Source organism: Bombina bombina, chromosome 2 (genome assembly GCF_027579735.1).
Source record: "Bombina bombina isolate aBomBom1 chromosome 2, aBomBom1.pri, whole genome shotgun sequence".
Taxonomy (NCBI): Eukaryota; Metazoa; Chordata; class Amphibia; order Anura; family Bombinatoridae; genus Bombina; species Bombina bombina.
The window spans coordinates 617,184,984-617,202,951 of NC_069500.1; the positions used below are offsets into that span (position 1 = coordinate 617,184,984).

General features: G+C 37.1%; 1 protein-coding gene across 1 annotated transcript in view; it reads left to right on the forward strand.

Moving 5' to 3' along the window:
- SLC1A1 (solute carrier family 1 member 1) overlaps positions 1 to 17,968 on the forward strand; it is a 266,144-nt gene that overhangs the window by 170,807 nt on the left and 77,369 nt on the right. The window contains exons 3-5 of the mRNA XM_053702546.1: positions 2,670 to 2,810; positions 13,560 to 13,652; positions 14,264 to 14,378. Coding sequence (XP_053558521.1) covers positions 2,670 to 2,810; positions 13,560 to 13,652; positions 14,264 to 14,378 — 349 coding nt within the window. The remainder of the gene's footprint in view (positions 1 to 2,669; positions 2,811 to 13,559; positions 13,653 to 14,263; positions 14,379 to 17,968) is intronic.

Genomic DNA, 17,968 nt, shown 5'->3' on the forward strand with positions numbered 1-17,968 from the left:
GGCACTGATTGGCTAGACTGCAAGTCTCTCAAAAGAACTGAAAAAAGGGGCAGTTTGCAGAGGATTAGATACAAGATAATCACAGAGGTTAAAAGTGTATTAATATAACTGTGTTGGTTATGCATAATTGGGAAATGGGTAATAAAGGGATTATCTATCTTTTAAAACAATAAAAATTCTGGTGTAGATTGTCCCTTTAACTATTGACTTTTAAATGCGGTAGGAGTCTTGACAGGAGAGGCTGTACCACTCACTTTTTCCAAGACTCGTAATACCGGCGTATGGAAAATCCCATTGAAAATATAGAATACGCAATTGACGTAAGGGGATTTGTGGTATGCTCGAGTCGCGGAAAAAAAGTGAGCGGTACACCTGTACCTGCAAGACTCGTAATACCAGCGGGCGTTAAAAAGCAGCGTTGGGACCTCTCAACGCTGCTTTTTAAGGCTAACGCAAGACTCGTAATCTAGGCGTTATTGAGGAAGGGGCATGACCCTGAAACTAGTAGTGGTAACGTATACACAGAGTCTGGCCAGGCAAGTGTTTGCAGTTTCTCTCGCTCTTCATTTATCAGAGTACTATATGATTTTTAGTTTTTTAAAAGGTTTTATACTTGTGATTTAATACTGCATATTTGTATGTTGTAAATTTGTATATTGTATGAAAGTGGGGACAATAGTGCTCCATTTCATCCCAAAACTTTAATTTGCCCTCTATTGTGCAAATAGTTTTTTAACCTATGTGTTAGGACTATATACAATAGCAACATTTAATACTATTGTTTTGTGAATAGCTATATGTTATATCTTTTTAAATGTTCTAAGACAAAGTCTGTCAGTAAAATAAAGTGTTTTTTCTACACATTGTGTATTTCTAGTTTATATTTGCTGTATACAGCGCTGTTTATATAATCTCATACAACCTTTCTTGTTCCTAAAAACAGCTGCAGTTCAGCCCTTAATCAAGTGATTAGATACCTAGTATATACTAGTGGCATAAAATAAATAAATATGCAGCTGTACTACAGGACCATACTCACATACTAGAGAACTAATGACTGAGCCATCCCACTCCTCCACTGGCACAATAAGGCAACAGGAGACCACAGGATCCAAGGATTAACATTTATTAAAACAAAAATAAGTTTACAATATATAGAAGACAACCTCAAGCACATAGCAATGGTAAGGACAAGTAACAGCGCAATTGTGACCTGCAGCTATAAATCACTGTATTAATTCAGCGTTCTTGGCTGATTTTAGATCAATTTAGTTATGTCACTTTTAAAACTCTAACATGTAACTGCGACATACGTTTCCCCCACAAGGGCTTTTTTAAGGGCTTTGATGATTATATATAAGTATAGCTATATATTGTACCAAAATATCATATACAGTATGTGTATATATATATATATATATATATATATATATGTATTGAATAGAACATATTCTGTTATGTGAAGAACATTGGAATCTGAAATATTAATATTTTCATGTCGGGTTAGCACACTTATATGCGATCAGGTTTGCGTGCAAGTAGGGTGTTAGGTTTTTTTTCACTTTTTTGCTCCATTGACTTCTATAGGGGAATACGCTAATGTGGTTGTGATTTTCTAACTTCTGCTTTTTACACAAGCATCTAGTTAGTGCCCGAACAAACACTTTTTACTTTCAACTTGTAATACTCTTGTAAAAAGCTGATTTCTAGCAGAGTTAGCGCGCAAGCTGGACAAAAGAATACCGCTCCACTCGGAATGTGGTCCTGTACTGGGTTGTGGTTTAAATTAGAAGAAACAGTTATTTTATATAAAAAAATATACCCAAAAGAACAATTTCACCTACATTTTAATATCGGCAACTTGTATAACAAGTAATTCTATTAGAATGTTTACAAAATTGACATATTGGCCCCAAGTTATCAAGGTCTGTCGGACCTGATCCGACAGTGCGGATCAGGTCCGACAGACCTCGCTGAATACGGCATTATTCAGCATTGCATCAGCAGCTCACAAGAGCTGCTGGTGCAACGCCGCCCCCTGTAGACTCGCGGCCAATAGGCCGCCAGCAGGGGGGTGTCAATCAACCCGATCGTACTCGATCGGGTTGATTTCCGGCGATGTCTGTCTGCCTGCTCAGAGCAGGCGGACAGGTTATGGAGCAGCGGTCTTTGTGACCGCTGCTTCATAACTGCTGTTTCTGGCGAGTCTGAAGACTCGCCAGAAACGGGCCATCAAGCTCCTTACGGAGCTTGTTAAATAGAGGCCAATGAATCAAGCATTTATATAAGCATTATTAAAAAAATTACAAAAAAAAACATTAATCAACAGACAGTAACTAAACTAGTATAAATCTGTATCATGCTAATTTTCACACAAGCTGACTAAAAAAAGTTTGTTTTTGTTTTTCTTTACAGTACTGTTTCATGGTTAACAAGTCTATTTGAATGAAGTTTGTTTTTATTACACCATACTAAATTGCTAGTTCTATTTGCAGAGAGTTACATTCACACTAAACTAATTTAGGTATCAGGTTTTGTGTTAACAACTGAAGTGTTTTTTGCATTGTTTTGTAGCAGACAATATTGATGGGATAAAATAAAGTTGACAGATATATTCTGGTTTCTCTTGGACGCTTTTGTTAAAACTTATGATTTTCTATTTGTTTCAGGCATTGGTCTCGGAGTATTGGTGCGGGAATATGGCAAACTTTCCAACCTGGACAAAATCTATTTTGCTTTTCCTGGAGAGATTCTGATGAGAATGCTCAAACTCATTATTTTACCGTTGATTGTTTCAAGTATGATCACAGGTATGTGTTTACTAGACACGTGTGTTAGGAGGTTTGGTTCACCACCGAATGCAGAAGAAGGCAGATTTTTGTGCCACTCGGCTATTTTCACTGATTCATTTGCAAATTCAAGTACCAACTAATGCCATAAAATGAATGTAACTCATTTTAATCTGATAAATCACTTACAGTGACTAAAATGTTTAATATACCAGATAATTTGCATTTGTATTACTTTTTCTAACCATTAATCATAGACTATGGGGCCAAATTATTATTGTGAGGTCGGACATGATCCGCTGTAGCGGATCATGTCCACTGCACATCGATAAATGCCGACAGCATACACTGTCTGCATTTATCATTGCACAAGCATTTCTTGTGAAATGTTTGTGCAATGCCGCCCCCTGCCGTTAGCAGGGGGTGTCAATCAACCTGATCGTATCCGATCGTAACCTATGTTTCTAATTACCTACAGCTATATATAATTCTCTGTGAGTAAGTCAGGCAGGAGACATGACACACAAGTTAAAAAATAATTATAAGGGCTTATTACCGGAGATAGGCAAATGGCTAAAATTGTCATTCTAATAGTAGAACAAATGTTTGTCCTTGATGTTCAGTCTACTTGATCAAAGGCTTTAAATAAACACATAACAAATTATTACATTTTTTAAAAATTAGCTTTACATTTCAGTATTTCATACGTAACATTTGTATGTCTACTGTAACAAAAAAAAAAGCTAACCTGATGTTGTTTTGAATGTTTTTTAGAGCATGCTATTTAAAGACTATTGACCTTTACACTACTGTGTGTTAACCCCCAGAAAACATCTTTCATATTGGCAAGAGTCCATGAGCTAGTGACGTATGGGATATACAATCCTACCAGGAGGGGCAAAGTTTCCCAAACCTCAAAAATGCCTATAAACACACCCATCGCCACACCCACAATTCACTTTAATGAATAGCCAAGTAGTGGGGTGATAAATAAATGAGTAAAAAGCATCAAAAAAGGAATTTGGAAATAATTGTTCTTTATACAAAAAATCATAAACACCATAAAAAGGGTGGGTATCATGGACTCTTGCCAATATGAAAGAAATTAATTTATCAGGTAAGTTCTTACATAAATTATGTTTTCTTTCATGTAATTGGCAAGAGTCCATGAGCTAGTGACGTATGGGATAGTAATACCCAAGATGTGGAACTCCACAGAAGAGTCACTAGAGAGGGAGGGATAAAATAATAACAGCCATTTTCCGCTGAAAAAATTAATCCACAACTCAAAATATAAGTTTATTCTCATAAATGAAAAGAAAAAACTTAAACATAAGCAGAGGAATCAAACTGAAACAGCTGCCTGAAAAACTTTTCAACCAAAAACTTCTTCCAAAGAAGCAAATACAACAAAATGGTAGAATTTAGTAAATGTATGCAAAGAAGACCAAGTTGCTGCTTTGCAAATCTGATCAACTGAAGCTTCATTCTTAAAAGCCCACAAAGTGGAGACTGATCCTGACCCGACTCCAAATAAGCCTGATGAATCAAAAGCTTTAACCAAGATGCCATGGAAATGGCAGAAGCTTTCTGATTTTCCTAGAACCAGAAAAGATAACAAATAGATTAGAAGTCTTCCTGAAATCTTTAGTAGCTTCAACATAATATTTCAAAGCTCTTACAACATCCAAAGAATTTAAGGATCTCTCCAAAGAATTCTTAGGATTAGGACACAAAGAAGGAACAACAATTTCTCTATTAATGTTGTTAGAATTCACAACCTTAGGTAGAAATTTAAATGAAGTCCGCAAAACTGCCTTATCCTGATGGAAAAAATTAAAAAAGGAGATTCACAAGAAAGAGCAGATAATTCGGAAACTCTTCTAGCAGAAGAGATGGTCAAAAGGAACAACACTTTCCAAGAAAGAAGTTTAATGTCCAAAGAATGCATAGGCTCAAATTCCAAGGAGGAGAGTTTGATTTAATGACAGGCTTTATATGGACCAACACCTGTACAAAATAGTGAATATCAGGAAGCTTAGCAATCTTTCTGTGAAATAAAACAGAAAGAGCAGAGATTTGTCCCTTCAAGGAACTTGCAGACAAACCTGTATCCAAACCATCTTGAAGAAACTGTAAAATTCTAGGAATTCTAAAAGAATGCCAGGAGAATTTATGAGAAGAACACCATGAAATATAAATCTTCCAAACTCGATAATAAATCTTCCTAGAAACAGATTTACGAGCCTGTAACATAGTATTAATCACTGAGTCAGAGAAACCTCTATGACTAAGCACTAGGCCTTTAATTTCCATACCTTCAAATTTAATGATTTGAGAGCCTGATGGAAAAATGGACCTTGAGACAGATGGTCTGGTCTTAAAGGAAGTGGCCAAGGTTGGCAACTGGACATCCGAACAAGATCTGCATACCAAAACCTGTGAGGCCATGCTGGAGCTACCAGCAACACAAACGATTGTTCCATGATGAACTTGGAGGTCACTCTTGGAAGAAGAACTAGAGGTGGGAAAATATAAGCAGGTTAGTAATACCAAGGAACTGCTAACGCATCCACCACCTCTGACTGAGGATCCCTTTACCTGGACAGGTACCTGGGAAGTTTCTTGTTTAGATGGGAAGCCATCAGATCTATTTCTTGAAGAAAACAAGTACAAAGAGAAGTGGTTATACCGGTATAAGGTATAACCAGAAAGACCTGGAGAAAATGCAATCACCTTAAATAATAAACAATGAATTTCATTAAGCAAAATTTAATCAGAAAAATATAGAAAACAAAAGAAAAACAATCCTAAATAGATGTTACAAGTAAACACAGAAACATACATAGAACAAACAAACAAACACATGGGCCCCTCATTCAGCTCCAAAACATAACCTAATCCAGCAATAAAGTCCAAATGCAAAGTGGTGTAAACAGTAACACACACTAATATAAAACAGCAGCAAATCCACATATGAATGCAAATGGATGAGATGAAAAGATGAAAGCACCAATCACAATGAATGATAATGATGGTTAGTAACAATTGTAGTAGGTTAAAGCAGCACAGCAGTAGTATATGCAAAGCAGTCAATTATGTAGATGAAACGTGATTTACTTAGACCAGCTTGTAGCACATAAACATATACAGCATCCCTGCAGACATCCAAATCACTATAGCCTAGTGTGGGGTATCCACATGAGAGGTAGAAAGAGAGAGAGTGGTTATATAGGTATTTAAACATCCATAGTGTAATGGGCAAGTTCATACCATACACAGTATACTCCGGATAGCACTCTCACAGATGGACAAGCCAGTCATTACTCACTACTCCTCCACACTTAGGCTAATAGAACAGCGGATTTGTATCCTGATGGAAGGCAATGCTGAACAGAACAGTGGGGGGATCCCACAAACAAGATGCTGCGCACCGACGTGTCCTGCTTGTTTCACTCCGTAATCGCAGCACGGAGCTTCTTCCGGGTAATGACATGGTGCATCAAGGATTGCGTCTTATTCTTAGCAGGAAACATGTGACGAATACGTCATAGATCTACTTCGATCCTTAAGGTGGAAATTCTTTCTCAATATAGCAGCAGTGGAATAGCAAGGATAGATAGTAGGTTTCAATTGTTAGGCTTTATGGTGTTCTTTATGCAGCCGTATGTTAAACATTGCCACTTTAAGGATTGAATTCCTGTATTCTACTGCTGCTATATTGAGAAATAATTGCCACCTTAAGGCTCGAAGTAGATCTATGACGTATTTGTCACATGTTTCCTGCTACCAATCAGACGCAATCCTTGATGCAACACGTCATTACCCGGAAGAAGCTCCGTGCTGCGATTACTGAGTGAAACGCGCAGAAGGACGCGTTGGAGCGCAGCATCTTGTCCGTGGGATCCCCCCACTGTTCTGTTCAGCATTGCCTTCCATCCGGATACGAATCCGCTGTACTATTAGCCTAAGTGTGGAGGAGTAGTGAGTAATGACTGGTTTGTCCATCTGTGAGAGTGCTATCCGGAGTATACTGTATATGGTATGAACTTGCCCATTACACTATGGATGTTTAAATACCTATGTACCCGCTCTCTCTCTTTCTACCTCTTATGTGGATACCCCACACTAGGGTATAGTGATTTGGATGTCTGCAGGGATGCTGTATATGTTTATCTGCTCCAAGCTGGTCTAAGTAAATTATGTTTCATCTACATAATTGACTGCTTTGCATATACTACTGCTGTGCTGCTTTAACCTACTGCAATTGTTACTAACCATTATCATCATTCATTATGATTGGTGCTTTCATCTTTTCATCTCATCTATTTGCATTCATATGTGGATTTACAACTGCTGCTGTTTTATATTAGTGTGTGTTACTGTTTACACCACTTTGCATTTGGACTTTATTGCCGGCTTAGGTTATGTTTTAGAGCTGAATGTGTTTGTTTGTTCTATGTATGTTTCTGTGTTTACTTGTAAGATCTATTTAGGATTGTTTTTCTTTTTGTTTTCTATATTTTTCTGATTAAATTTTGCTTAATGAAATTCATTGTTTCTTATTTAAGGTGATTGCATTTTCTCCTGGTCTTTCTAGTTATACCTTATACCGGTATAACCACTTCTCTTTGTACTTGTTTTCTGAATATTGTCCTATCAGGCAGCATATCCCTATTTAAACTTTTCTTAAAATTGTGATAATAATGAAAGGTTGAGCTTACTCGTTTGCCCTTTTGTGGTTTTTGTATATTTCTGGAAGACCCCACATTTGAACAATCTGAGAAAACACATCTAGATGGAGCGACCACTCCCCCGGATGTAAAGTCTGACGGCTGAGATAATCCTCTTCCCAATTGTCTACACCTGGGATATGAACCGCAGAAATTAGACAGGAGCTGGATTCCGCCCAAGCAAGTATCCGAGATACTTCTTTCATAGCTTGGGGACTGTGAGTCCCACCCTGGTGATTGACATATGCCACATTTGTGATATTGTCTGTCTGAAAACAAATGAACGGTTCTCTCTTCAACAGAGGCCAATCCTGAAGAGCCCTGAAAATAGCATGAAGTTCTAAAATATGGATTGGTAATCTTGTCTCTTGAGATTTCCAAACCCCTGTTCTGTCAGAGATCCCCAGACAGCTCCCCAACCTGAAAGACTTGCATCTGTTGTGATCACAGTCCAGGTTGGATGAACAAAAGAGGCCCCTTGAACTATACGATGGTGATCTAACCACCAAGTCAGAGAGAGTTGAACATTGGGATTTAAGGATATTAATTGTGATATCTTTGTATAATACCTGCACCATTGATTCAGTATACAAAGCTGGAGAGGTCTCATATGAAAAGGAGCAAAGGGGATCGCGTCCAATGCTGCAGTCATGAGACCTAAAACTTCCATGGACATAGCTACTGAAGAGAATGATTGAGACTGAAGGTTCCGACAAGCTGAAACCAATTTTAATTGTCTCTTGTCTGTTAGAGACAGAGTCATGGACACTGAATCTATCTGGAAACCTAAAAAGGTGACCCTTGTTTGAGGAATCAAGGAACTTTTTGGTAAATTGATCCTCCAACCATGTCTTTGAAGAAACCACACTAGTTGATTCATGTGAGATTCTGCAGAATGTAAAGACTGAGCTACTACCAAGATATCGTCCAAATAAGGAAACACTGCAATACCCGGTTCTCTGATTACAGAGAGTAGGGCACCGAGAACCTTCAAAATGATTCTTGGAGCTGTCGCTAGGCCAAATGGAAGAGCGACAAATTGGTAATGCTTGTCTAGAAAAGAGAATCTCAGAAACTGATAGTGGTCTGGATGAATCGGAATATGAAAATATGTATCCTGTAAGTCTATCATGGACATATAATGCCCTTGCTGAACAAAAGGCAGAATAGTCCTTATAGTCACCATTTTGAAAATTGACACTCTTACAAAACGATTCAAAATTTTCAGATCCAGAACTGGCCTGAATGAATTCTCTTTCTTTGGGACAATGAATAGATTTGAATAAAACCCCAGACCCTGTTCCTGAAACGGAACTGGTATGATTGCCCCTGAAAGCTCCAGATCTGAAACACACTTCAGAAAAGCCTGAGTCTTTACTGGATTTGCTGGGATGCGTGAGAGAAAAAATCTTCTCACAGGAGGTCTTACTCTGAATCCTATTCGGTACAGAGACAAAACTCTGAATCCATTGATTTTGGACAGAATCTGCCCAAATGTCTTGGAAGAATCTTAATCTGCCCCCTTCCAGCTGAGCTGGAATGAGGGCTGCACCTTCATGCCGACTTGGGGGCTGGCTTTGGTTTCTTAAATGGGTTGGATTTACTCCAACTTGAAGAAGGTTTCCAATTGAAACCAGATTCTTTGGGGGAAGGAGTAGGTTTCTGTTCCTTATTTTGTCAAAAGGAACGAAAACGGTTAGAAGCTTTAGATTTACCCTTAGGTCTTTTATCCTGAGGCAAAAAAACTCCCTTCCCCCCAGTGACAGTTGAAATAATCGAATCCAACTGAGAACCAAATAAATTATTACCTTGGAAAGAAAGAGATAGTAATCTAGACTTAGATACCATTTCAGCATTCCAATATTTGAGCCACAAAGCTCTTCTAGCTAAAATAGGTAAAGACATAGATTTAACATCAATTTTGAGGTTATCAAAAAATGGCATTACAGATAAAATGATTAGCATGTTGAAGCAAGCGAACAATGCTAGAGAAATCAGGATCCATTTCCTGTTGCGCTAAACTTTCCAACCAAAAAGTTGATGCAGCTGCAACATCAACCATATAAATGGTAGGCCTGAGAAGATAGCCAGAATATAAATAAGCTTTCCTTAGATAAGATTCAAGTTTACTATCTAAAGGGTCCTTAAAAGAAATACTATCTTCCATAGGAATAGTAGTACGTTTGGCAAGAGTAGAAATAGCCCCATGAACTTTGCGGATCTTTTCCCAAAACTCCAATCTAACTGCTGGCAAAGGATACAATTTTTTAAACCTTGAAGAAGGGATAAAAGAAGTACCAGGCCTATTCCATTCCTTAGAAATCGTATAAGAAATAGCATCAGGAACTGGAAGAACCTCTGGAGTAACCAAAGGAGGTTTATAAACAGAGTTTAAATGTTTACTAGTTTTAGTATCAAGAGGACTAGTTTCCTGAATATCCAATGTAATCAACACCTCTTTTAACAAGGAACAAATATACTCCATTTTAAATAAATAAGTAGATTTGTCAGTGTCAATATCTGAGGAAGGATCTTCTGAATCAGATAGATCCTCATCAGAGGAGAATAATTCAGTATGTTGTCGGTCATTTGAAATTTCAGCAACTTTAAGAGAAGTTTTAAAAGACCTTTTACGTTTATTAGAAGGCGGGATAGCAGACAAAGCCTTCTGAATCGCATCAGCAATAAAATCTTTTATATTCACAGGGATATCAGATGTTGAAGGAACAACAGGCATGGTACTATTACTGATGGATGCATTCTCTGCATGTAAAAGCTTATCATGACAACTACTACATACCACTGCTGGAGATATAATCTCCACAAATTTACAACAAATGCACTTAGCTTTGGTAGAACTGTTATCAGGCAGCAGGGTTCCAACAGTGGTTTCTGAGACAGGATAAGATTGAGACATCTTGCAAATGTAAGAGCACAATTATCAATTTCCTTATATGGCAGTTTCAGGAATGGGAAAAAATGCAAACAGCATAGCCCTCTGACATAGAAAAAGGCAAGAGGCATATAGAAATTGGGTTTTAAATAATGAAATTATTTGGTGCCAAGTATGACGCACAACGCAAAATTAAATTTTCTGGCGCTAACAACATCCGGAAATGACACACTTGCGTCATTGCAGACGCAACCTTGTGCAAGGAAACTCTGCGTCAACTAAGACGCCCAGAAATGACGAATTTGCATCACTGGACGTACCTTTGCGGCAAAAAAAATCTTGTGCCAAAAATTACGCAATAAACATTGGCATTTTGCGACCTCGCAAGCCTAATTTGCCCGTGAAAATTTAATGAAAAACCAGTCAATTTTGAAGAAAAGACTATACCCCAGGTAATAAAAAATAACTTCCTAAATATGTTTCCCAATTTTGAAACTGATAGTCTGCAAAAGGAAATATACATAAACCTGACTCATGGCAAAGATAAGTACAATACATATATTTAAAACTTTTTATTAATACATAAAGTGCCAAACCATAGCTGCGAGTGTCTTAAGTAATGAAAACATACTTACCAAATGACACCCATTCACATATAGCAGATAGCCAAACCAGTACTGAAACAGTATCAGTAGAGGTAATGGAATATGAGAGTATATTGTCAATCTGAAAAGGGAGGTAGGAGATGAATCTCCACGACCGATAACAGAGAACCTTTGAAAAGATTTCCCGTGAGGAAAACCATAGAATCAATAGGTGATACTCCCTTCACATCCCTCTGACAAACACTGTACTCTGAGAGGAATCGGGCTTCAAAATGCTGATAAGCACATATCACAGAAGAAAATCAAGCACAAACTTACTTCACTACCTCCATAGGAGGCAAAGTTTGTAAAACTGAATTGTGAGTGTGGTGAGGGGTGTATTTATAGGCATTTTGAGGGTTGGGAAATTTTGCCCCTCCTGGTAGGATTGTATATCCCATACGTCACTAGCTCATGGACTCTTGCCAATTACATGAAAGAAAAGGGTTTTAACACACGCCAGAGGTGATGCTCAGGCCCTGCGGAGCACTGCTGGTCCCAAGCTTAAACCGATGCTGATGCGATCAGCAGTGCTGCCTAGTCACACGAGTCAAATGTGCAACTAGCTCTGCTGATTGGATCAGCGTTTTTTTCCATTTGTAATCAACAGTGCTCTACGGGTCCCAAGCAGTAATTCTACTGTGTGTTTAACCTCTGTGGGGGTTAAACACACCGTAGTGTAGTGTTGTAAATCTTACAATTACATGCTATAACATATGAGAGCATGTCATTTTCAACTATTATGGCTCTTTAAATTGATTGTTACATTTGGTATATCTAAATGTGGGATTTGTTTGCAAAAACAAAAAAGTCAGAATGTTCAGCACAGCAAACATCTGACATTCATTTAGAAATAGCAAATTAATTAAACATTCGTCATTTTTATGAATGTGGCACAATATTTACCCTGCTGGTAATTATTACACACATTATATTACTACAGAACGTTTGTATATTATTGTAAACAAGTTCAAAAGAAAGAGAATTACAATTAGTGACTCTAAGGGCAAGATTACAAGTAGCGCGTTATGAGTTTTCCGTGTACAATGTGGTATTTTCTCGAACAATTTCCATTGCGCAACTATTACAAGTTTTGGAAAATTGCATGCACTCATTTGCCTTTTACGCAACATCCTTTCCGCGCTCGAAGAGCTGTAATTAACAGTTTTGCTCAATATAAAAGTTTCACGAAACAATTCCAAAATACATTACAAAGTACAGTTACACTGATATTACAGTTAAAGTTATAAGCAGACGCAGGGATTTTACATTGACATACATACAGAGGCGTAACTAGAAACAGGGCCCAGGTGCAAGAATCTAAGAAGAGCCCCCCCCCCCCCAAAAAAAAGGTGAATTTTATACATATCTTCTTTTTTTTTGTTTTACATTAGCATCACGTCACACTCACATGATATCAGTGCAGGCAGTATCGCACTCTGCACCCCCTGTAGTTCCGTCCCTGCATACACACACATACATAGAGAAACATGGATTTATATGCATAGAGATATGTTTAACTATGGAGATAATGAAAAATTTTTACATAATAATCTTATGCACATTAAACAATATCTCAGTGGGATTTTCAAATCGATAGTTGCATATAGATCTCGAGATATCTATATATATATATATATATATTTATATACATTTCTCGCTATAAATAGATATATCAGTCCAAAAATCATCACATATATAGAGAATGAATTATTTATAAATAAATAGAACATATTCCGTTATGAAAAGATTTTCGCAATATGAAATATTCGCATTTTCATGTACACTTTTCAAGGAGAAAGTCATGCGCAACATATTAGGGTTTTTGTGTGTTTTTTTCTGTTTGTCTTCTCCTTTGACTTCTATAGGGTATACCACACACAATTTGTAATAGCTGCACAACAACAAAAGTGAAAAAGCCATAACGTGAGCAGTGTTTTCTCAACTGATTTGCCAAACAACTTGTAATCTTAACCTTAATGTTTTATTTCCTGCTGCACTCAGATAGCACATTCCAGACAGATGTTCATTTGGCACAATACTTTATATGCTACACAAGTATATGGGGCATATTTATCAAGGTCTGGCGGACTTGATCCGACACTGCGGATCAGGTCCGCCAGACCTCACTGAATACGGCGAGCAATACGCTCGCCGTATTCAGCATTGCACCAGCAGCTCACAAGAGCTGCTGGTGCAACGCCGCCCCCTACAGACTCGCGGCCAATGGGCCGCCAGCAGGTGGGTGTCAATCAACCCGATCGTACTCGATCGGGTTATATTGTGGCGATTTGTGTCCACCTGCTCAGAGCAGGCGGACAGGTTATGGAGCAGCGGTCTTTGTGACCGCTGCTTCATAACTGCTGTTTCTGGCGAGTTTGAAGACTCGCCAGAAACAGGTGCCATCAAGCTCCGTATGGAGCTTGTTAAATAGAGCCCTATATCTGAAGTATTATCATTACATTATTAACACAGATTTCTGTTTGGTCTTTTTGTTTAGGTGTTGCTGCCCTGGACTCTAGTGTATCTGGAAAAATTGGTCTGCGAGCTGTTGTGTATTACTTCTGCACCACTGTAATAGCTGTGATTCTTGGTAAATAGATGTCTCATACCTATTATATAAGTTTGTATCTAGCTCAAGGTTTACTGATACAATAATAAGATATGTTGTTCAGTGGACTCCTGATTAAAAGGGACAGGAAAGTCAACATTAAACTTTATGGTTCAGATTGATTGTACCGTTTTAGAAGATTTTTTAATTCATTTCTATTATTATTAACTTTAAATTTGTTCTCTTAGTATACATTGTTGAAAAGCATACCTAAGTAGGGTCAGGACAAACAATGCACTACTGGAAGCTAGCTTGTGATTGGGGATTACACACATTTGCCTCTTATCATTTGCTCACCAGATGTGTTTAGCTAGCTCCCAGTACTGCACTACTGCTGTGGAGCTGACTTTCACTATGCGTTTTAACCCCTTTGCCAGGTTTTGTATTTTATTATATATCTATATTAACCATTATACATGGATTCAGGATTCACAGAAATTAGCTGTATTTTAAGTCACATTTCAGAAGGAAATATGTGCAGGCTTGATTGGCATTATGGATCTTATCATCTGTCACAATCTACCATTCTATGTGTTGCCAGCAGAATAAAATCTATGTAAAACTATGTAAATGCCTTGTTTGTTGCATAACAGGGATTGTGCTGGTGGTGAGCATTAAACCTGGAGTATCCCAAAGTGCTGATGATATTGACAGAACAGGAAGTACCCCAGAAGTTACTACAGTAGATGCCCTACTGGACCTGCTGAGGTGAGATATATTACTAATTATGTTCAGCTAGCTCCCAGTAATACGTTGTTGCTCTGGAGCTAACTTTAACTATGTATTTAATCACTTTGCAGGGGTTAAGCACATCATTATGAGCAAGCAATAGTGCATTAATAAAATGCTCTAACATAGTAGATCATTTTCCTTTTACACTTTATGCCCTGTTATCTAAACAATCTAAAATGTACACTTACATTTAACAGAACAACGGTGAGCAATATTTGGCTGCCAGAACCAGTAAAATTCCACTGGTCTTGTGCCAGCCCGCTCCTTAGAATTGGAGAGTACGCTTCTAAGTCTATATAAGTACAATCCCACGAGGGCCCTTCACACATTCATACACATCATATACAGGCGTACTTCTGAGTTCCAGACCACCACAATAAAGAAAATATAGCAATAAAGCGAGTCACACAACTGTTTTTGTTTCCCAGTGCATATAAAAGTTATGTTTACACTGTACTGTATTGTGCAATAGCATTATGTCTAAAAAACAATGTACATAATTTAATAAAAAAATTCTTTATTGTTAAAAAATGCTAACTATCATCTGAGCCTTCAGCGAGTCACAGTCTTTTTGCTGGTGTTGTATGTACACTATATATATATATATATATATATATATATATATATATATACAGTACCTTGTCAAATTATTTCACCCATTGATCAAAAATCGTAATTTAGTAAAACTGCTCCTACCACTAAAAGAGGCACTTATCAACATATGGAACCATAAACTAATTACAAATACAAAGACAGCAAACTGTATAAACACTATACTTTGATGTATAGAGGCACTACAGACTACTGGCCGCTAAGGGTGGGCATTCAAAATATAGATTTTCACTTTGTTGTTACAAATATTTTGTAAGCATACTATTTTTTTATCTAATTCTTAAGACACCTTGTACGTAAATATTTAAAAATTGATAACAATTATACTAAGTTATCACAACCAAAACTATGTAAAAAAAAAATAGATTTTTAAGCATGGGTCTAATAATTTAGCAAGGTTCTGTATGTATGTATGTGTGTGTATATATATATATATATGTGTGTGTGGGTGTGTTATATATTTGTATACATGTATATTTATGTGTTTATATGTGTATATATGTTGTAAAAATGACACAGCTAGACTTGCTCAACACAAGGTTGCAACAAACCTTCAATTTGCAAAAAAACACAATGGGGCCGATTTATCAAGGCTCACCAGAAACAGCAGTTATGAAGCAGAGGTCTTAAGACCACTGCTCCTTAACTGATCCGCTGCCTCTGAGGCTGCGGACATCAATCCGCCCAATCCTATATGAACGGGTTGATTGACACCCCCTGCTAGCGGCCGATGGGTAGCGAATCTGCAGAGGGCGGCATTGCACAAGCAGTTCACCAAAACTGCTTGTGCAATGTTAAATGCCGACAGCGTATCATGTCCGCCAGACATTGGTAAATAGGCCCCAATGTCTGCAAAAACGCAATAGAACAAAGCGCAGTAAAACGAAGTCCGCCTGTATGTATAACACATTTTTAGCCGTTGAAATATATTCATCTAATCATTTTACAACAGAAACATTTTTTCCAAGCTTATATTCAATTCTTATTTTTCAAATATTCATTAGAAAAGTAAAAGAGTTTCCTATAACCAGTGACTATCATATAACATACAGTACAATATGAGGGCCAGATGTATAGCCAAGTCAGAATGTGTCAAATATTAATACAAACTGTAATATTCAAATTCTACCCATTTCAATTATCAACAAATCTGAGATAATATTAAAAAATGTCAGTGCATCAATTAATGTTATTATAACATGCAGAACAATTTTGGTTGTTACATTATATTTTAGTATACATGATACTCAGTTGGTTTAATTAAAATCTTAAAAATTAAACTTGCTAGCAAACATTCAATGACCTAACTAGGTGTAGCTTATATGAGGGAAAGAGGTAGTATGATTAAAGCTTTAGTATAATAAAGGAAAAGTTAACTATCACGCTCCACTATTCAGATTTAAAAAATAAACGTAAAATGAGTGTGAGTTTAAGTCATAATTTTTCTAACATCATTATTATTAAACCTAAAATTGACCTTTTTACAACGCTCAGTTCTATCGCCATAACTCTGCCTGGCTATAAAAAAAAATTGTTTTCGAATGACGAATACTTTGTAAAGCATTTTGATTGGTCCCCCACTGGCGTCCCAACAGACTAGATTAACGCCTACAATGGTATATACGCATGCGTGTCTCATTTCTTTTTTGGCCGCAAGATATACGAGTTCATGAGACACACATGCGCATTCTCGGCTAGTCTTTGATGTTATGTTAGCTTGTAATGTTGGATCTGGGTAATTTGCAGAGAGGAAAAGATCTAACTATCGCTGCTACGATACACAATAATGAATCTACTGATTCATTCTTTCAATGTGTATCACAGCAGATGTTTTCTGCGCATGTGCAATGGACTATGCCTCACAAGAACGTGCAGGAATGTACACGTAAGAGCGGGTTGGACCGGTCTTACGTGTAAAGGAGATAAATCAGGAAATGATCGGGTGGGCGGAGGAACCACGGAAAAAGGTATTAGATTCACCATATAAATAACTACTAAATAATATATATATTTTTTTTTTAATTTAGCGACTAGACTAATCTAATGGACATTAATGGATGGCATTAATGTGGAGGCTTTTAAAGGGACACTGAACCCAATTTTATTTCTTTCGTGATTCAAATAGAGCATGCAATTTTAAGCAACTTTCTAATTTACTCCTATTATCAATTTTTCTTCGTTCTCTTGCTATCTTTATTTGAGAAAAAAGGCAGCACTTTTTTACTGGTGGATGAATATATCCACCAATCAGCAAGGACATCCCAGGTTGTTCACCAAAAATGGGCCGGCATCTAAACTTACATTCTTGCATTTCAAATAAAGATACCAAGAGAATGAAGAAAATTTGATAATAGGAGTAAATTAGAAAGTTGCTTAAAATGTCATGCTCAATCTGAATCACGAAAAAAAAATTTGGGTTCAGTGTCCCTTTAAGTTTACTTTCACTTTAAGGAGCTTAATAAAGTTTTGCAGAAAAAGAGCAACACTGGAACAAAGGTCATGATCTCATATTGTAGATGTGGTAAATAGAAACATTGTAGGAGACTTCAAGAATGCCTTGGATATGCATAAGGGTAATCTACAATGAATGTAATTTAGGAAATATGTGCAGCCTCATTTGGCTTATGGTTCGTATCTCCCATCAAAAGCTGTGTTTCTGATTTCTATGTAATATTAATAGTGTGGAATGTTGATTAGACGTTATTAACATAATCTAATGACTTTGGAACAATCAGCTAATGTTAACCAGATAAAATATTTAAATGATGAAAAAGAGGAAGAGAAATCCAAATTTGGTGTTGTTAGGCTTATTGGAAATCACTAACCTGTATATAATAATTAATAATGTTGGCAATAAAGGGACCTAAATCTTGGACACTCAATGGCAGCAACCTGTGCAGACTTGAAAAAATCATACCCTGTTCTAAAACACATTTACAAAAGCTGGTCCTTGT